Source organism: Thunnus albacares, chromosome 4 (genome assembly GCF_914725855.1).
Source record: "Thunnus albacares chromosome 4, fThuAlb1.1, whole genome shotgun sequence".
NCBI lineage: Eukaryota > Metazoa > Chordata > Actinopteri > Scombriformes > Scombridae > Thunnus > Thunnus albacares.
The window spans coordinates 7,878,254-7,900,251 of record NC_058109.1 but is presented as its reverse complement, the minus strand read 5'-3'; the positions used below and the strand labels follow the sequence as shown (position 1 = coordinate 7,900,251).

The following is a 21,998-nucleotide window of genomic DNA, read 5'->3' as shown; positions in this document are numbered from 1 at the left end:
ATATATATATATATATATATATATATATATAAAATGGAATATTGTGATATCATATATATAAAATGAAATATAAATATGGTATAATATAATATAATATAATATAATATAATATATAATAAATTTAATACATATAATATAATACATTTTGTCATTTGGCAGACACTTTTGTTCAAAGCAACTTACCAGTGAGGCAAGACAATCAATCGTTAGAGGACAGTGACACCTTAATTTTATTAATAAGTAAAATTAAAGTAAAAGTAATTAAAGTATTTATCATGGAATAGTTCCTTCCACACAGTGTTACATTACTGCTGCATAGTGCATCATTTCAAGTTAGCATACATTAAAAAATATATCTCTATGGGTTGTATTCATTTATTACAATTCATTACATACTTGCTAACCTGCCTGATACTCACTATTAATAAACTTTTTTTGAATAATCAGTTTGTTAGTAAATAGCAATTACTCACTGCCATATTAACCTGTCAGTGGAATCTGTCGTTGGGCACCAACTAATCCCCTAAATATCTTCTGTTGCCTCCATGTTCCCATTAAATCCAGTTAACCAGGAGTTCTGTGCTGGAATAAAACATAATCTGTGTTAGTTTGAAGTAATTTAGGTAACTTTATTGGTGATATGCATAATCACAATATAACCTAAAATAATAAAACTTTTCAAATTACATTTGACACAGGCTCCCACTACAATACATGATCACAAAATTAGTATTAATACTGAACCCACTTTAGCTGATATCGTACTTTATTGGTGCAAATTCTCTAATTGCAGTTGATCAGAACCAACTGACATGCAGTGAATGTGGGGATATTCTTTCGCTCCAGTAATAGCAGTAATAGCAGTTGATGTCTTGACTTCATTTTGTTTTTCAACACCTAACTTTTAGGGGAGAGCAGGGTAAAATGAATCAATGGACAGATATGGCCACCATCTGTATCTTGGCAACAACAATTTGTCTCATGTGACCATAAATTAAGAAAGAGTGTGTTCTTCAGTGCTTTCACTCCTGACCCAATATGGATCTTTAACTATACCTCAAGATTCAAGATATTCAAGAGGTTTTATTGTCACACGCACAGCAACACAGCATGGGTGATAAATACTTCTGATAAAAATATAAAAATATGTTACTTATATTGTGTATACCTGTGACGGAAACAGCTACATGGAAAAAGTAGTAAACACATTTTTGCAACAGAAAGTACAAATTTAGCATTTGTGCATTTCAAATTGTTTTGCAGTTTCCAAAATGATCGATTAAATCTTTAAAACTTGTGCCCTTGTTGCAACCCCAACCCTGTTTCCATAAACTGTCTATCTATAATATTTTCTCGTATAAACGGTTGCCTTCAATGGCCTTTTGAAAAGCTTAGACACCATAGAGCGTTACCTTGTCCACATGAAAATGCCAAATGCATAGTTTTTAGGTCATAAGTCATAGGTTTTAGCAGCTGGCCATTTTTTACAGAATATTAGCAGCGCTAATTGTTTAGTATGTAACCGTCAGTAGCAGTAGTATTAAGCTGTAACAAGTAATCGTTATATTTTGGCTCCCAGGCTCACCATTTTTAAATAAATTCCCAGTCACACTAAATGCATCATCGGCTAACGTAAACGTTCGAATGAATACGTCTGATTGGCTGTTCATTTTGCGGCGAAGAAAAAATTAACCAATCAGTGAAGCCGTTCTTGGTCGTTGACAGCAACCAACATACACAATTTAACAACCAGGACCTTGCAGCCTGCCAGGCAGTGCGGTCAGCCAGGGCTGGACAAAAGCGCTTTCCTCCAATTATAAATCATTTATTAACCGTCCGTTTCTGTTTTTATAAGGTTGCCGGTGAACAAGCCGCCGTCTCGGTAAACACTCTGTAGGCATGAATCTCGGGTGAGTCTGTTTTTTTCAGATAAACAATAAGCTTAGCTAGCTAGGCTAACACGTTGACGGTATGTGTCGCAGTGAGATGCAGGGGGATTATTATACTTTACATTATTGTACAGCGTTATCTACGTGAACAAACAGTAAACGCTTTTCGTAAAACACGCAACATAACTGTTCATACATGCACAGTGCAGATAATAACAACAACAACGTGTCGCCTTTAGCCCACATTCTTGCTTTTCGTTGTAAATAAACACTAATGAGTTACAGGCGTGGAAAGAGTTCCTGTTAATTTCATTAAGCATCATTTTCACCTACCAGAGCCAAATTATATGAAACAGGGGAGGCATGAAAGAAAAATCAAAGTAGTTCATGTAAATCTGTAACATTGTTTAATATTGTCTGTGGTTACATAGTGTTTGAGTTTTGTTGTGCTGCATCTGCACCTGTGACACTATGTACTGTAATTACCTGGCAACTTGATACAATATGTACTGTTGTGTCTCTGCATCAATGTCATCATGACAAACTACTGTCAAGCAATCAGGATTTGGATAATTGAGACCTCCACCACCTCTGACCACCAAATCCAGTACTAACTCGGGGCTGTTTCTGTGATTCTGATCCCATGTTTGGACTTTTCCACTGAGCAGCCTCTTCAGTTTAGTTCATTTTTGTCCCACAAAAAGTGTTTTTGCAGGAAAAACATCAACAAAATAAAATACTATAAGACAATTGGAGACATTTAGAGACATTTAAAGTTGTTGTACTATACACACAATACAGAATACAATAACATGTTCAGTCTGGTTTTTACTTTTTTATGTTATCATGTATCTGTTTTTCACTCAGATATTTTGTGTCTTTGTGAACAGAGATGGCTTGCTGTTTGAACTTGAAAATGGAAAACCCAAGTTGATTGTACTCAGTCATGGTGAGAGGCTTCAGCTTTTTATATCTTTAGTAGTCCAGGGAAGCTTCACTCACTTATCTGCTCTTCACATCAGGTCCTGTCAATTAAAATACTATATGTCAACGACTGTTGATTATTATCAATTAGTAATTTTGATAATAAATTTTGATATTAGTGTGCTGTTTTGTATTTTGTAATTTCCATGCAATGACACTTAATCTTCAAATTATATATTTTTGATGTTTGCAAAACATTGTCATGCTCATTACATGTACATATTGCACATACTGTTATTTTAAACAGCTTAACTTTAACAAGGGTAGTTTGTGTTTTATTTTTTTAGTTGATTACTAATAGTTTTCAGTTCATTTTGATAACACACAACCCTCATATCCACACAGGTTAGGTAAATAATTTGTTATAGATTTTCTACACCTGAGTTGTGAGACTAAACCAGTTTTCTGCATCACTTTATTTCACTCCAACAATGGTATCAGGGAATATGAACTGTGTGCATGTGGATGTGTAATATTAATGGCTGTTCACTGTTACGTCTTTCCTCCACTGCAGGTGTTGAGAAGAATCCAGTAAAGGTAAGAATCTTACAGCCTGGCCATTACAATTCTGCATTTCTACACATTAAAGACTAAATAGGAATATATGACCTGCTCTGCAGAAACGTTCTGTGCCACCACATATCGGTTAAATTTCTTAAATTCACAGACTTCCTCACTGTAAATTAGTGTCTCATTAGAAATGTTAGGAAACAGCTCAGTAATTGTGCACATTAAAATAATGTACTCCATATTTTTGTCTCTTAGCTGCTTTTATTGCATTTTGAAACTAATTCTGGCTTCCAGGAAATCAGTGAAGCTTAAAATGGAACAAACACGCAATGTGTTGCAATGTGACAATGAGCTAGACATGCACTATATGTCCAAAAGTATGTGGACACCTGAACATTCAGGCTATATGTGATAGTTATCTTTCGAAAAACCATGGACATTAATGTTGGGACCTGGCTGCAGGGGTTTGTTCCCATTCAGCCACAAGAGCATTAGTGAGGTCCAACACTGATGTTAGATGATAAGGTCTGGCTCACAGTCTGCGTTCCAGCTCATCTCAAAGGTGTTGGATGGGGTCGAAGTTAAGGCTCTGTAAAGGCCAGTCGAGCTCTTTCACACCAAACTGGGAAAACCACTTCAATTAGTAACTGGACACCAGGACACTATTGTCTAAAATATCATCGTATGCTGTAGCATTAAGATTTCCCTTCATTGGAAATAAGCGACCAAAACCAAACCTGGAAAACCCAGAACCAGACCAAAAGTAAGTGGACCGTGGTGTCCACAGATTGTAGTAAACAGCACAGGTTTATGTTTCTAATTGGCAAAAATGCTGATAGGAAAACTCAAACAATCCGGGTGTTACCTCTTATGGTTTTGTCTGACATAATTTAATTTAACATACACAGCAGCTGTCCTTCAGGCCCAGAGCAGCTAACATCCTGAGCTCCAGGCAGCCGTCCTGTGTTGAGGAGGTGCAGGTGGAGCGTCCAGCCAGGCAGCAGGCAGGGAGGCACAGAGACCGCAGGGTCAAGGCAGGAGGAGCAGCATCCTCCTTCACCTCCAGCACCACTGCTGACGGGGGAAAAAGCACCACTCTGACAACATCCAAAACACGGGAGCATCACACAGCAGGAGGCGGTGCTAAAGCTGAACCCAAGGTAAATCTCATGCTGTCTTTGTTTTTTAATCTTGACTCTTCTTTTGACAGCACATTCATCTGCTGTGTGTGTGTGTGTGTGTGCTGAAGGTGAAGTCAGACAGACACCAACAGAGCTCCACCGTTGGATCCCGGAGAGCCAATGGGAAAAAAGGAGCGCTTCAGAATCGAAGTGGTGGAAAGGCGGGACTAAAGGACACGCTGCCCAGTGGGGACACAGGACTGAAGGATAATGTGGTGTGTCTGACCAGTGAGCAGCTGCAGCACATCCTCAACACCGTCCAGACCTCCAGCAATGGCCAACACCCACCAGAGGACCACAGGACCAACGGTACTGAGAGTGAGTGAAAGTTAGTATTGAGAAAGACACAGAGGGAACTACTGGACATTATAAACTCAGACAACAGTGGCTGAAATCCACAAAATTATATTGATAAGGTGCCCATTCATATCGGACACTAGACTCTCCCAACTTCATGTCTTTTTCTTTATTAGGAAATGAAACGGACTCAAAATCTGGCTCTTCAGCGAATGATAGAGGAGGAGGAGAGATGAAGGAGGAAGATGGAGGAGGAGGAGGAGGAGGAGGAGGGGAAGAAATTCAGAAGGGAGGAGTAACTGATACAACAGGAGCCTCACAGGATAAAGATAACAGGTGAGGAGCTCATCCTCAACAAGATGTTTGTCCTGCTGACAAAACAGAGTTCCTCTGGATAAACAAAACATTTATGAAGAGGTCGAAACTCCACACTTGAAGTTTGAAGAACAACTTTATTGTGAGATCAGTGTGTTTTAGGCTTATGAGTGTCGGTGTTTTGACCTCTTCAGACTTTTTTCCACTCTCCATGCACCTCGGAAGCAGTGAAGTTGTGCCAGAAATCCCTAATATGAACATGAAAACTTATCTCTATAGATGACCTTTAATACAGTCAAACAGAAGTAAGGGTCAGAGGTCACAGACAAAATAGGACCAGACCTACGTTCCACTTCCTCACAGTATTAATAAAACACAACAAGATGTTTAGTGTTGTTCAGCATGATTTAGTAGATGTCCTGTCTACTGCTGCTCTGGCTCTGTCCTCTATTGGAATTGTACAGGAAGCAAAATAAGCTTTGTTTTCTCTTAAGTCAACTAAAATTACACAAAATTTAGTTGCTCAGTTTACTCATTTGTTTCTATTGTTTAAGACATGTCAGCAGTATTAGTGCAGGTCAGGTCCATTGTGCTCCTATAGTGAGCAAATTAATTTTTTTGTATTCCGTACTTCTAAAGTGTTAAAAGCAGACTGTTACTACTGTTGTTCAGGTCGTCTGGGTGTCTGTTCAGCTGGCTGGAGGAGCGACAGTCAGAGAGCAGAGCTGCCATGGACGCCAAGAAGGCTCAGTGGAGGAGAGAACTAAGTAAACACACACAAACATTTTAATGCTCCAGTAATTCATATTCATATTAATTATAGCAACAAACCCCAGAGACGTCTCCCCGACGCTGCTGCTCTTCAGAGCTTTTTAGACTCATTTCAGGCATAGTTTTGGTTTTATAGCATATTTACTGTTTTGGTTCAGTGTTTTCAGCAGCAAACGAGCTCTGATAAGCCCATCGTCCCGCACCAAACAGCAGACAGACATATTTTTGATATCAACAAGGAATTAAAAAGCCTACATGTAATGTGAAAGGTGACACCTGTAGTTCTGAACCCACAGAGAGTTCTCACCAACTCTGCAGCTCTACAGAGCTTTTTAGGCTCTTTTCGCTCATAGTTTTGTTTTTACAGCACATTTATGATTCAGTCTCTTTGTTTTCAGCAAACCAGCTCTGATAAACCCATTGAACACTTCCTGCCCAGCACCAAATGACAGACAGACAAAGTTAGCGACCAGCTGGTGAAGAAAGTAGAACATCTAGTAGCTGCTGGATGTGAAAATATGCAACTGTTTGCTAACATGTTCGCTTTATACTTTACAAGGTGATAATATGCCAGAGGTGTGTTTCCAGCTTGTTAAGGTTTTCTTTTGCCCCCGAGTGGCCAGAAAAAATCATTTGATCCTGCTTTAAATACAGCAAAGTTTAGAGCCTACAAACTATTGCATTTGATTAATGGCTTTTAATTTTCTGTCTCCAGGCCGTCGCCAAAACATGCTTAACAGATAATGAAGGCGTTTCATACTCCAACCTTGTTCTAAATGTGTCCCACACAAATATTCCCAGTCAGTCAGAACTAGTGTGGGAGGTTGAGCAGCCAGATATAAATGGACTCACTGCTATAATTTGTGACATTTACGCCCGAAATAATTAACCAATCAAAAAAGATACAATTGAGACTAAAAAAATAACTGTTGGGTGCAGCAGTTTATTAAAGCGATTCTGACAAATGAAATCTTTTGTGTGTGTGTGTGTGTGTGTGTGTGTGTGTGTGTGTGTGTGTGTGTGTGTGTGTGTGTGTGTGTGTGTGTGTGTGTGTGTGTGTGTGTGTTAGATGAGCAGGTGGCACTGAAACAACAGCAGCAGCAGCAGTGTTCAGCTCCTGGCAGACTGCAGGTATGTCATGTGTTTCATGTTTGAACTCCGGAGTTTCTGTTAGTTGCTAGTTGTTAGTTACTGTTTTCAACTGTTTTGTTTTTCATCAGTGTGGGAACAAGAACATTTAACTGCTCCACAGCAGCTTTATTTACACACAACAACAGAACAGCTCTAACTGTTCCTCATACTGCAATGTGAAGATAATCGCCTCGTTTTCATATAGCCGTTGATCCAAATTTAGCGAAAAATGTCACAAAAAAAAAGACATTTTGGAATTTTTAGTAGTAGTAACCTTTTCTATCTTTGTCATAGTCTGTTTTTACCACTAACAGTCCTTTCTATGTGGTGCAACATTTCTGGAGATTCAACAACAAAACATGTCGCTGATATATTCAGTGAAATATCAGGTTGTCATTTGAACTAAAGGTTGGAAACCGAAACAGCGACACACATGATGTTGTACAACATCAAACCTGTAACCCCTGGCAACCCGAGAAGACATGAGATCAGATTGGATCCAACGTTGACACAGCTTGGAAACCTATTCCCTGTTCTAAAGTATTTCATAATCTTTGTGTGTGTGTGTGTGTGTGTGTGTGTGTGTGTGTGTGTGTGTTTCAGGTTGAGGAGGACACAGAAAGTGTGTTATCAGTTCGGAGCTCGTTGAGCCACAGAGAGCAGCCTGCTGCCATCAGATCCAGTCTCAGACTCGGGGTAAATCTGACCTGTTAATAAAAGTCGTTGTCACACTGAGCAGCCTTTCCTCCTCCTCCTCCTCCTCCTCCTCCTCCTCCTCCTCCTCCTCCTCCTCCTCCTCCTCCTCCTCCTGGTCTTCATCCAAAGAATTTAGGAATAAGAGAATTTTGCTCTTATGCTTCAGTCAAAGTGAATCACAGGTGTCACACAAGTGTTTAATGAACACGTCTGACTGTCTCAACAAAAAACAAAAATATGACAAAAACAAAGATTTTTTTTTTTTTTAATTTTATCCAAAACTCTGAACTGTGTTGTGTTTGTGTGCAGGAGGTCACTCCAGTGGAGGAGGTGCTGAGTGTGGAGAGGAGAGAGGAGCAGAGGAGACGCTGGCTGGAGGAGCTGAACCAACAGAGAGACGAGGCCACTGAACGCAGGAGACGAGAGAAAGTCCTGCAGAGCCAGGTACAGTAGAGACACAGTAGAAACCGGACAGGTAGAGTAGAGACACAGTAGAAACCAGACAGGTAGAGTAGAGACACAGTAGAAACCTGACAGGTAGAGTAGAGTCACGGTAGAAACCTGACAGGTAGAGTAGAGTCACGGTAGAAACCTGACAGGTAGAGTAGAGTCACGGTAGAAACCTGACAGGTAGAGTAGAGACACAGTAGAAACCAGACAGGTAGAGTAGAGACACAGTAGAAACCTGACAGGTAGAGTAGAGACACAGTAGAAACCAGACAGGTAGAGTAGAGACACAGTAGAAACCAGACAGGTAGAGTAGAGACACAGTAGAAACCTGACAGGTAGAGTAGAGACACGGTAGAAACCAGACAGGTAGAGTAGAGACACAGTAGAAACCTGACAGGTAGAGTAGAGACACAGTAGAAACCTGACAGGTAGAGTAGAGTCACGGTAGAAACCAGACAGGTAGAGTAGAGACACAATAGAAACCAGACAGGTAGAGTAGAGACACAGTAGAAACCAGACAGGTAGAGTAGAGACACAGTAGAAACCAGACAGGTAGAGTAGAGACACAATAGAAACCAGACAGGTAGAGTAGAGACACAGTAGAAACCAGACAGGTAGAGTAGAGACACAATAGAAACCAGACAGGTAGAGTAGAGACACAGTAGAAACCTGACAGGTAGAGTAGAGTCACGGTAGAAACCAGACAGGTAGAGTAGAGACACAGTAGAAACCAGACAGGTAGAGTAGAGACACAATAGAAACCAGACAGGTAGAGTAGAGACACAGTAGAAACCTGACAGGTAGAGTAGAGACACAGTAGAAACCAGACAGGTAGAGTAGAGACACAATAGAAACCAGACAGGTAGAGTAGAGACACAGTAGAAACCAGACAGGTAGAGTAGAGACACAGTAGAAACCAGACAGGTAGAGTAGAGACACAATAGAAACCAGACAGGTAGAGTAGAGACACAATAGAAACCAGACAGGTAGAGTAGAGACACAGTAGAAACCAGACAGGTAGAGTAGAGACACAGTAGAAACCAGACAGGTAGAGTAGAGACACAATAGAAACCAGACAGGTAGAGTAGAGACACAGTAGAAACCTGACAGGTAGAGTAGAGACACAGTAGAAACCTGACAGGTAGAGTAGAGTCACGGTAGAAACCAGACAGGTAGAGTAGAGACACAATAGAAACCAGACAGGTAGAGTAGAGACACAGTAGAAACCAGACAGGTAGAGTAGAGACACAGTAGAAACCAGACAGGTAGAGTAGAGACACAATAGAAACCAGACAGGTAGAGTAGAGACACAGTAGAAACCAGACAGGTAGAGTAGAGACACAATAGAAACCAGACAGGTAGAGTAGAGACACAGTAGAAACCTGACAGGTAGAGTAGAGTCACGGTAGAAACCAGACAGGTAGAGTAGAGACACAGTAGAAACCAGACAGGTAGAGTAGAGACACAATAGAAACCAGACAGGTAGAGTAGAGACACAGTAGAAACCTGACAGGTAGAGTAGAGACACAGTAGAAACCAGACAGGTAGAGTAGAGACACAATAGAAACCAGACAGGTAGAGTAGAGACACAGTAGAAACCAGACAGGTAGAGTAGAGACACAGTAGAAACCAGACAGGTAGAGTAGAGACACAATAGAAACCAGACAGGTAGAGTAGAGACACAATAGAAACCAGACAGGTAGAGTAGAGACACAGTAGAAACCTGACAGGTAGAGTAGAGACACAATAGAAACCTGACAGGTAGAGTAGAGACACAGTAGAAACCAGACAGGTAGAGTAGAGACACAGTAGAAACCAGACAGGTAGAGTAGAGACACAATAGAAACCAGACAGGTAGAGTAGAGACACAGTAGAAACCAGACAGGTAGAGTAGAGACACAGTAGAAACCAGACAGGTAGAGTAGAGACACAGTAGAAACCAGACAGGTAGAGTAGAGACACAATAGAAACCAGACAGGTAGAGTAGAGTCACGGTAGAAACCTGACAGGTAGAGTAGAGTCACGGTAGAAACCTGACAGGTAGAGTAGAGACACAGTAGAAACCAGACAGGTAGAGTAGAGACACAGTAGAAACCTGACAGGTAGAGTAGAGACACAGTAGAAACCAGACAGGTAGAGTAGAGACACAGTAGAAACCAGACAGGTAGAGTAGAGACACAGTAGAAACCTGACAGGTAGAGTAGAGACACGGTAGAAACCAGACAGGTAGAGTAGAGACACAGTAGAAACCTGACAGGTAGAGTAGAGACACAGTAGAAACCTGACAGGTAGAGTAGAGTCACGGTAGAAACCAGACAGGTAGAGTAGAGACACAATAGAAACCAGACAGGTAGAGTAGAGACACAGTAGAAACCAGACAGGTAGAGTAGAGACACAGTAGAAACCAGACAGGTAGAGTAGAGACACAATAGAAACCAGACAGGTAGAGTAGAGACACAGTAGAAACCAGACAGGTAGAGTAGAGACACAATAGAAACCAGACAGGTAGAGTAGAGACACAGTAGAAACCTGACAGGTAGAGTAGAGTCACGGTAGAAACCAGACAGGTAGAGTAGAGACACAGTAGAAACCAGACAGGTAGAGTAGAGACACAATAGAAACCAGACAGGTAGAGTAGAGACACAGTAGAAACCTGACAGGTAGAGTAGAGACACAGTAGAAACCAGACAGGTAGAGTAGAGACACAATAGAAACCAGACAGGTAGAGTAGAGACACAGTAGAAACCAGACAGGTAGAGTAGAGACACAGTAGAAACCAGACAGGTAGAGTAGAGACACAATAGAAACCAGACAGGTAGAGTAGAGACACAGTAGAAACCAGACAGGTAGAGTAGAGACACAATAGAAACCAGACAGGTAGAGTAGAGACACAGTAGAAACCAGACAGGTAGAGTAGAGACACAGTAGAAACCAGACAGGTAGAGTAGAGACACAGTAGAAACCAGACAGGTAGAGTAGAGACACAATAGAAACCAGACAGGTAGAGTAGAGACACAGTAGAAACCAGACAGGTAGAGTAGAGACACAGTAGAAACCAGACAGGTAGAGTAGAGACACAGTAGAAACCAGACAGGTAGAGTAGAGACACAGTAGAAACCAGACAGGTAGAGTAGAGACACAATAGAAACCAGACAGGTAGAGTAGAGACACAGTAGAAACCAGACAGGTAGAGTAGAGACACAGTAGAAACCAGACAGCTGCAGTCATTTATCATGATTCATGTTGATGTTCTACTGTATTCCGTGTTCATACTGACACGTGATGATCTGGTCTTTCCGTTCGCGGTGTCTCTGCAGACGGAGGACCACGAGCTCTGGGCCGCGCACTTCGACTCTCTGCAGAGGAGACTTCCTGTCCAGACCACGGCTCCGTCGGCTCCGTCGGCTCCACCTCCGGCCCCGCACGGTGGCTCCGAGCGAGGGGAGTGGGACCCGTCCTCCAGCCTGTCCCTGGTCTGGGACGCCACAAGCAGCTGTGGAGCAGAGAGCGTAGGAGGAGCCAGCGTGGACATGACCAGCGGATACCCGACCAGAACCAGGTAGGAGGGGAGGAGTGAAAGACCACGAGGAAGGTAGAAAGTCTATAAAAAAACCTGCATGAATTTCTGTTGTTGGTGAAAGGTGCTACACAAAAAAAATAGCCTCGTCTTACTTCAGTCCACCCAGAAGTTTGTTTTGCGGTGTGTGTAATAGCTTTTCTATCTACATACAGATTAATGACAAATCCAGAGAACTTTCCAGTATGGAAGTATTTGTTTTCCGCTCATTTATTCAGGATATTCCTTTAATTCGTCACTTGTCTATATGTGCATCGTATAAGAGTAAATGTTGTTTTGTCAGCTACCTGAGGACCATGACCGCCCTGTTGGACCCCATCCAGATAGAGGAGAGAGAGAGGAGGAGGCTCAAACAGCTGGAGCAGCAGGTAAGAAGAGGAGGGAGACGAGGAGTCCACACAGATTTTATTGGTTGGCTTTCTAAATATTTTACTGTCTCTCATCCTCCTCCTCCTCCTCCAGCGAGCAATTGAGGCCCAGGTGGAGGAGCGGCGGCGGCAGAGGGAGCGAGAGGAAGCGAGGAGGAGAGAGGAAGAGGAGGAGGAAGAGAGGAGAGTGGAACTGGAGAGGGAGATGCTGCAGAGACAATATGAGCTGGACACACTGAGGGAGAAGCAGAAGGTCTGTGAATGACACACAGATACACGTTTGTCTTTCTATGTATGTGAAGACTCTCATTGACCCCAGCCTTTACTCTAATGTAAATCTAAATCTTTTTTATTGTTTAAAGATATGTTTTTGGGCATTTTTTGCCTTTAATGGAGAGCTGATAGTGGAAATGTCCTCACTGCACACCGTCATTGAATATATTTTCTCTAAACCATTTTCCAATAAAGGTAAAGCTTGAATTTTGCCGTAGTTGCAGTTGTATTAATGTTTAACTTAGTACTTCTGTGTGTGTGCGTCATCAGGCAGAGGAGCCAGACAAAGACCAAGATGATGGAAAACAAGAGGAGACTCAGGAGTCCAGAGGTATTTGAACTACAAAAAAAATCAGGCTTAGTGACCTTCACACACGTTTCCAGCTGTTTAAATGAACTCTGTTATGTTTGCTTGTCTGGATTTGTTCAATGACCGACTGAGACCAACTGAAAAGGTCCAGTCACCCAAGACATTTTTATAATAGATCTGTGATTTTAGCATCAAAAGATAAACTACAATTAAATCAGTCATTTTGTACTGAAGTTCTTTGAGAAATTAACTATGTAGTACAAAGTCAAGAGGTTGTGAAGCTCTGTAAACGGAACCACATTCCTGCACAGAACTACTCTCCAGAGACTTAAAACATAATCACTGTTTTTAGTCTTTGGAGCTGTTTCTAAACCAACTACTGTAGCCAAAATTCTCTGTGTTGAAGGAACATGTCACCCAGTACAGCAGTGTGGCTCATTGATGTGTTTTTAATAGTTTTTGGACGACAACAGCGGTCTGTGGCACAGAGGAGTAAGATATATCAGGCTTTGGATACACACACAATACTTGTTAGTAGATCAGTTCGTTATTGGTTTGACTCTGTACATGAGGTTTGTTTACAATTAGAAAAATATATATCCTTTAATCTTCACATGACCAACCCTGACGGAGTTATTATACAAGCATCTTGATGATGTGAACACACAAATCCTTAACATGGGCGTCTTTCTCTACCAACCATCCCATATGATCTAAAAGTGACATTAAAGGCAACAATCTTTCTTTTTCTTTGGTCTTTTCACAGGTGTGTAAAAGACTTTAAAAACACCATAAATATTAGCAGGATGATTGATATGATCTCTCCTCTAACTGTGTGTTTGTGTGTGTTCAGAAGTTTCCAGACAGGGTGAGCGTTTGGAGGAGAAGGTCAGCGGTCCAGTCTTCCCATTAAAAGACACTGCTGTACAGACAGGTAACTGAACCATTACTACTACCATACAGAGAACACCAGTGTATAAGGAGCACATGATGTAAATGTAATGTAAATATGTCATATGCGTCCTTCTCTGTTTCTGTGTAGAAGCAGCTCCGTCTCTCCTGCACAGAGCAGACAGAGTTCAGACTCCTGAAGTCTCTGCACAGTACCAGCCGCCTGCTTCTCTGTCTGCTGCTCCTCCAAACAGCAAGAACCGAGCTGTGAGAACAGGCAAGGAGAACATCTGTCTGCCAGCGGGAGGAGGAGGAGGAGGAGGAGGAAGAGGAGGAGACCCGTATGACGCGTTTGCCAGGACAGACAGAAGCAGGAGAGAGAAGAGGAGGCCTGAGTGGAACACACAGAGGTAAAGACACATGGTCACTGTGACGTCGTCAGACCTGTTTAACAGTTACTGTCTCTTAATAACAAGAAGTCACACAAGTCTGGTTCTTCTGTGTTTATTGGCGGTCGGCAGGCAGTTGACCTCCACCTACTGGACTTGACTGAGGAGCAATATATGGCCAAGAAAAGAAAAAAATAAGTAGTTAGTTAAAGAAGTCTTTCTAAACAAAAATTCATGTTTACATTGACTGCATCCTTCCTCACAAAAAACATGTTCAAAGCAGATTTTTTAAAATGTTTTTTTAAAATCCTGTATTGTTTACATCCATGTTTACTGGCTTACAGCCTTTCTCTTCCCTCCATTTGTTGGTGCATTACAGCCACCTGTAGATCAGAGGAATAGTCTGAAAAGATCAGCAGACAAACAAAAAGGGAACCTGCTCATTAAAAAAAAACTGCTCCTACTAAAGGTCAGAAACTCCACCAGGTACCAGTTACTAGAAGTTACTCTATATTAGTACATAATGCCCTCCTAAGATTTTTATAACTAGTACTATGTGTGCATGTAATATACTGTGTGTTTCAACACATTAGCTTCTTCATTTTGGCTAGAAAAAAGTAAAATTATTTAAAAAATGTATTAACCTTAAAAATATCGTGTCTCCCAACCTTTAAAGCAGTCTGACAGTCCAACAGTGTAATAAATCCTTCAAACTTAACATCTAAATTTGTCTCACGGTTCTACTGATCAAAAATAGTCAATTTCTTTTAATTAAGCCAGACCAGAACCAATAATGAGGTGGGTGTTAAAGGGTTAATTAATTTATTTCTGTTGTTCCTTTCTTTCAAAAATCTTCAATTTTTTTGAGAACCATAAATTTAAAAATAACTTAACAAAAATGTGTTTAAATCTAGTTCTTATTCAACCCTCTCAGGCCACACAGTCTCACAGTCCAGACCCACGAAACCAGTATTTAGTCTGATCCCCTGGTCTCTGCTCCTCCAGGCCCAGCCGTCGCTTTGTTCCGGCCTCGGAGCGTTACCCGGCTGCTCTGCAGAGGAACAGACAGGAGAGTCGACTGAAGAGGCAGGCTGAGCTCCTCGCCCTGCAGGAGAGGACCCGTCTGCCCAGGACCGATCCTCCTCCTCCTCCTCCTCCTCCTCAGAACCAGGAGCCTCGTCTCTGCTCCAACCCCACACAGACCAGAACCAGCCCCGCCAGGAGGGTAGGAGGCTTCCTGACTTTGTTCACACTTTCATACTGAATTGTGAAAAGCTGCTTTTGTCTTAATTAATCTCGTCTTAATCTAATCTTTAACAACACTCTTGTCCTTGCTGCAAAATAACTTCCTGACAAACAATGAAGTCATTTTTTCTGTGTCTGTGTCTGCCAGCTGTGGTCGGATGTGTGTTAATGTTAATTATTTACTGTTCCAGGTGGAGAGTGTTTCCAGAGGACAGAGCGTCTCTGCAGCTGTGTACATTGAAAGGTAAAGTAGGAGATTGTCTTTTCCTCTCCTGAGTCTGTAGCTTTCAGACTTGATTAGTGATGATCCTGTAATTTACATACTCAGCTCTGATTAGGAAATTATTTTCTTATGCTGACACTGGAGGAGTCGTTCATTTCCTGAGCTTTCCAAGCATCTTTTCCCTTAGTTAAGTCTCCATAGCCTGTTAAGGTTATATTGTTATTTTCTTTTGAATTTCCCTTACAATGGAGAGTAGCAGCACATTAATTGGTTGTTGCTCCTTGATTTCAGTCTTATGAGTCTGCTTATCAGTCAAATAGCTTCAAATGTCGGAACAGAAATGAGAAAAAGAAAAGTAAAAACAGAAAAGTATGTTTGACTTGCTCTTTAAAAAAATAATTTTAAAGGTTTCTAATCAAAAATGTTTGTACATTTTCTGCTTTTATGTTCTAACGTCCTATAAACATTGTTGATATCAATATCAGCGTCAGTCAGGCTCTAATTCGGCTCTTGATGCTTCAACAGTCTTTTGAGTGTTGAATGGCGCATAACTGATAAACCTGAAACAGAAACATTCAAAAGAGTCAGACAGAACAGTTTCATCCTGAAAATAAATCTAATCTTAAAACTTTGGGAAAAACAAGCAGTTAAAACTCCTGGAAATAAAACATCTCATCAGCCAGCAGCTGTTGTCAGCGGTTTTTATTTTGTCGTGTCCTCCAGGGGGCGCTCTCCTCCCGTCCCTGCTATCAGACACAATGTGCAGAGCCAGCAGGCCTCCACCTCTCCTCCTCCTCCCCTTGAGTTCATCCCTTACGTCCGAACCGACGAAGTCTTCAACCTGGACCCACTGGAGCCTGCAGACACACCCCCTCCTCACTCCCCCACAGGTCTGACACACAAAAACACTCTTACATTGTACAAATAATACTTTAACTTTAGTAAAAACTTGAATGCAGGACTACTAACTACTTTTATTCAAGTAAAAGATTTGAGCACTTTTTCTGGAAATAAAAGTTGTAGAAATGGACAAGTGTCGTGGGGTAAAAAGTGGACACATAAAGTCATACAAGTCCTGAATTCCGAGATATTTCAGATGTTTTAAAGCTTTTAAAGGGGTTGTGTGAACTGTTTATTAGGTCTGTATTCAGATTGAGTTACACAGATTTGTGTGTTTGTTAGTCTTTCTTTTGTCACTCTCATATTATTCTCATCTTCATGTAGCCAAAAATAACAAATCTGCCACAGAGCTTCGATCCTTTGAGCCTCTGCTCAGATAAAAAAAACTTCCCCAAAAAATCCCTTTAACAGGTGGAACAGGAAGAGCAACAGAGGAGGGATTCAGTCATGTGATTAGATGTCAGAACCAATAATAAAATGACACCATGGAGAAACATCATAGTGTCATTGAGTCTTATTGTGAAACACTTTGTAATGTTTGTTTCTCCTGGTCAGAAGCTCCTCAGAGCTCAGCGTCTCCTCCTGCTCCATCACATCGAGACCCCCTCCTCCACCCGGAGCTGCTTCGTAACTCACACACACACCGACAGCAGGAGATCCTGAGAGGCCTGGCCCAGCTACGACAGGTAACTAACACACACACACACACACACACACACACACACACACACACACACACACACACAGTCCATGTTCATCTCCTAAACTGTGTACAGTCTGACTAGCGCTGGATTTTTGAAAAAAATAAACACATTAAGGCTGAAATGATTAGTTGATCTACTACAAATTTAGTCGTTAACGAATTTAATAATCAAGTAATTGCATTAGTCATTCATCAAGCAAACATACTGAATCATTTCTGGCTCTGGTTTCTTCAATGTGTGGATTTGCTGTTTTTTTTCATGGTTTTATATCATTGCAAACAAAATGTCTTTAGTTTTTAGACCATTGATCAAACTAAACTAGACATGATGACATCACCTATAGAACATGTGAGGGGCAACTTTCATTATTTTCCAACATTTTATTGATGCAATAAATCAAAAATTATCAGATTGATGATTTAATAAGAATAATTGTTAGGTGTAGCCTTAAATCTTTTAACGGTATAACAGCATTTTTTTTTAATAAGGATCTCTTTACTCTTTCAAAACACATTTTATAGCTTTGAAATAAACTAATCAAAAAACAGCAAACATCATGGTTGAAAAAACGAAACAGAAACTTGACTGGACAATTAAACTAGTATCAATAATAAATATTATTACTTATGTGTTGGTGGAGCTCTACTGTTTGTTCACCTGCAGCATGTAGCTTCATGTCATCAGAGGACTAGAATCTGTTGTGACTGTTTACTAGTTTATTATTCAGTATCACTCTTTAATAAAGTTTGGAGACTTGTAAGATTAAAAAAATAAATAAAACAATGGTTAAATCTGTGCAGCAGAGGCTCTAATATGAGTCGACCTCCAAAAACACTGGATCCTACATTTCCCATAATGCAACTGGATGGGTTATTTTCATTTAACCCTGACTGGCTGTTTAAAAACTCCACACCTCCAGTTTCTAAACGCAGGATTTCTGTTATGAATCTCTTGTCCAAGACCAATTCATAACCTTGATGACATCACTATGACATCATCAGTTTTCTCAGATTTGACAGAGCTCCTCCAGAGACGCAGACGATAAAAGCTCATCAATAATATGCATGTAAACACGCTCAATAAGGGTCCTCACTGTGTGTGTTCAGGGTTTACTACAGAAGCAGAGGGAGCTGGAGACGGATCTGAACCCTCGACTGAAGCGCCATGACAACCAGCGCCGGTCGCCCTCGACAACGCACCAGATGTGACCTCTGGAAACTACATTTCGCACCTGGCTGGTCCACGTGTGTGTGTGTGTGTGTGTGTGTGGTGTCTGAGGGTCACAGGAGGTCACTGCAAGCTGTCCACTGTGAACGTCACCTGAACATCAACAACCAGACTGTTACAGCTTCGGGATAAACGAGACTTTTTCACTCGTGCTTGAATTCTGTCTGAAGAAAATCTGTGTGTGTTTGCAACCACTTACATCTTTCTGTTAACCTGCAACATCTTTCCCTCAATACACCAATCACAGCTCAGTGAGAATTTAGACATTTTTCCACTTTAACCCATTTATGTCCACTGGGTTCGGATGTGTGTCATCATGGCTGCTGGAGACTCGAGCTGAAACTTTTTATTTGAAAACCAAACTACTGTTCAAATGCATATAAACAGGTTCATAAAACAGTCTGATGTGTTGTCAGTAGATCAGACTGTTGCTAAACATGACACCAAAACATCTGAGAAGTCACGTGGGGAAGGATTTTAAAGAACGCTACAACTTTGTAAAACGCAGCTGGTTCACAGTCACGTCTGTGAAGCAGCAGAGGAACAGGAAGTTCATGTGGTCGGACTTTGATTGGACCCGTTTTTTGGGTTTTTTTCGCCCCTCACCCCCTCACAGGAGATGATCTGCCGCAGATTTTATCAGATGACAACAGCTGCATCCAGCTGACATTATAGTTTATATGTACTGTAGTTAATAACCTGCCTGCAGTTAATGAGGATGAATTATGATAATTAGCTACAGTATAAACATCACCATAGCAACTGTAACTAAAATATGATTTGCTTTCAGTCTAAACATCTTTACGCCGGATTTTAAAATCTAGACGTGTCTCTAAATTGTTGGTTTTGATTATTGACGACTGAAATGTGATTTCAACCAAACACGAGCTGCTGACTTAACTTTGACTATTTCACTACAAGCGACCGTGTCATCGGTGTTACTTTTCTTTTATCTGCTCCATCGGTTCTACCTCACATCAACACCTTGAAACCACGACTGCTTCCTCCAGAGACCGCTCATGTTTTCACTCCTCAACATGTGATTAATAAAACTCGTTTTGTGCTGCTCACTGACTGAATTTATCGGGGTGAGCAACTTTTCATGTGCAGGTTGTATTTTTTATTCTATTTTTAATGCACTTTCCAAATAATCTTTACTACAGAGAAGTAAAGTTGACTTTAAATCAAGAATTTTAGATGTTTTTTTTGGGGGGGGGTGGGGGGTTTCTGTGGCTTCCTGCTGGCAGAGGAGTTCCATGTTTCAGTTTGTGCTTCTGTGTTGTGTATTTTTATTTATTGCAAATGTAATAAATAATGTTAAGTGCATTGAGACCCTTTTTTCTTACAGCTATACCTCTGACTCTTGAACATTAACAGGTGAAGCCATATTCTTAAGCTCTTATGAACACATGAATGAATGATTATTAATATATTTAATTAAAGCAATGACTCTAATCTCAGGATTTAATCCCTCAAACACTGTTTTGTGTTCGGCTCAGACAACATAAGACGGTTGTTTGATTACAGTTGGTTATATGAGGGATGATGTAATGACAATATAACTTAACATCCATTTAATTTGTTTAATTACTCTGAACGAGCATCTTCTGCTGATGTGTCGTTATTGTTTCTGTATTATTTAGCTCCAAGTCAATATAGTAATAATAATAATAATATAATAATCTTTATTTATAGAGCACTTTTCAAAACCCATGTTATAAAGTGGTTCACATAAAGCAGCAAATTGAAATACAGAAATCATAAAAATATTTAAAAGAAATAGAAACAAAACTAAAAGTCTAAAAAAAAACCCAAATAGTCATAATTATGACGTGACCTGATCAATATTTACAAGACAGAACCTGGTGATTATTGTAACTCCTCTAATGCTGCATTAATGTCATGATGGTTTCAATCATTCTAATATTAATAATTGATAAACCCTCAGATTATTTATCAGTCTTCCTGCATTTTGCTGCACAAGTTTCATTCACAAAAATGTCACCAAATAGTAAAAAGGAAAAATGTAAAAGTCCAAACAAAATCACATTAAGTCAAATATAAAGTACAACTCAGTTTTTATTTCTGTAGTTTTGTCTTTTGTTTCTATCAGTAATAAAACTCTGTACTCACCAAGTTGGTAGTTATGATCTGGATCAGGTGTGTTCACTTCCAGGTTTAACTCTTTCTGAGTTGAAGTCAAACAGCAGCAACAGATTAACACAACAAACTGGAACAGATCAGAGGAAAGGAGGATTTTTTTTCTAAAAATCATCAGATATATTTGGCAGGAATTCAACAGACATTAGACAGATATTTGCAGTAGAGGTTCGTCTCTAATGAAGGCCTGCTTCTCTTCAGTTTAAGTAAATAAACTTCACATCCTCTCAACCCAATATTCCCCTACGTGCTTCAACATGTTGACTAACCTCGGTTTTCCCCTGCTGGTCTTCCAGCTGAGTCGTGCTGCTGCTGTTGAAGAAAAAATCTTCTTCACTTCTTTCAAAAGAAGTGATTCTTCAGGACCTGAAATTTAAGGTCAATATGCTTCAAACGAGATCAATAATCAGACAACCACGCCCACTTTACACAGTGATTAGCCAAGTTCAAGGCTCCGACCAATGATTATTTTCATAATTGATAAATCTACGGATTATTTCAATCGATTAATTGTTTACAATATCCTCGAGCACAAGGTAACGTCTTCAAATGTCTTATTTTGTCTGACATACAATCCAAAACCACAAAATATTCAATTAACTATAATTTAAGACCAAGAAAAACATAAAATTCTCACATATAAGAACCTGAAACATCAAATATCTGGCATTCTAACTTAAAAATAACAATTACTCAACTATCAAAGTAGTTGCTGACTAATTTTCTTTCGACCAACCAGCTGATTAGTCAACTAACTGTTGCATCTCTAGCCAGGTGTGTGGAGGAGTGACAGTAGATGCTCTTTTTTCATTCTTTGCACAACTACATCTGTCATTTTAGAAACTGAGCACAACGCCATGAATGCCTCAGAGGAAAGAGTCTGGAAAGTGTGCAGCGCTACTCTGCATCTCCGTGACTGATCGCATCTCACTCATCTGACAGGCTTTTCCCGTCTTCTGTGTTCCAACAGGAACAGCGATCAACAATCTATTTGCCTCATGATGAGACCTTAACAGTGTTTGTTTTTTTTCCAAACTGTTTTTTTTTGAGTGTATCTTTGCCTTATGATCATGCACACATACAAGTACCAAAAACCTTGGCATCCCTTTGTATGCAAAGATGATGAAAGGTGATTTGACACGTACATTTTGATTAAAAATTATTTTTACAGAGTCCTCTAAGAAAGAGTCTAGTCTTTTTACCTTGTGAGCAGACAGAACAAAATAAAAACTATATTTACTATGTTTTAGTAAATTTAGTAAATGATGAAATAAAGATACACTTACAGTCCTTTTGGATCTGGATCTAAGACAGAGCAGAGAAACTGATTCTAACATACAGAGATTTAAAAAAGTTTTTTTCAATTTAAGTTCTGTGTCGGATGTCAGTTACCAGGAACCAAGTGGACCACTGAAGACCTAAAACTCAGACATTTAACCGCCGCTGTGATTTCTCGTTACCATCATGTGGCAGCTCGTGTCTGAACTCAAGAAACTCTGGAGACAGC

General features: G+C 40.4%; 1 protein-coding gene across 6 annotated transcripts; it reads left to right on the top strand.

Annotated features, from left to right (window-relative positions):
* The first annotated feature begins 1,729 nt into the window (after positions 1–1,729).
* Positions 1,730–19,794, top strand: ccdc66 (coiled-coil domain containing 66). Of its 6 annotated transcripts, none has more exons than XM_044348190.1 (21): positions 1,730–1,910; positions 2,780–2,838; positions 3,388–3,410; positions 4,295–4,543; positions 4,633–4,873; positions 5,038–5,197; positions 5,849–5,943; positions 7,017–7,078; positions 7,682–7,774; positions 8,084–8,218; positions 11,542–11,783; positions 12,085–12,169; positions 12,264–12,422; positions 12,713–12,773; positions 13,606–13,686; positions 13,795–14,053; positions 15,038–15,257; positions 15,469–15,521; positions 16,224–16,390; positions 16,956–17,086; positions 18,211–19,794. In XM_044348190.1, the coding sequence occupies exons 1-21, from the start codon at positions 1,900–1,902 to the stop codon at positions 18,310–18,312; spliced, it is 2,688 nt and encodes an 895-aa protein (XP_044204125.1). In that variant the 5' UTR covers positions 1,730–1,899; the 3' UTR covers positions 18,313–19,794. The 6 variants fall into 6 exon arrangements, with proteins under 6 accessions (XP_044204125.1, XP_044204122.1, XP_044204124.1 ...); XM_044348187.1 differs by having other exon boundaries at positions 4,633–4,882; XM_044348189.1 differs by having other exon boundaries at positions 4,292–4,543.
* Positions 19,795–21,998: the final 2,204 nt, after the last annotated feature.

Excerpts from the sequence above, each read along its gene's own strand:
- ccdc66 (XM_044348185.1), top strand. Across the intron at positions 4,883-5,037 it reads CAGGACCAACGGTACTGAGA|GAAATGAAACGGACTCAAAA; the intron begins GTGAGTGAAAGT and ends TTTCTTTATTAG. Across the intron at positions 5,944-7,016 it reads TCAGTGGAGGAGAGAACTAA|ATGAGCAGGTGGCACTGAAA; the intron begins GTAAACACACAC and ends TGTGTGTGTTAG.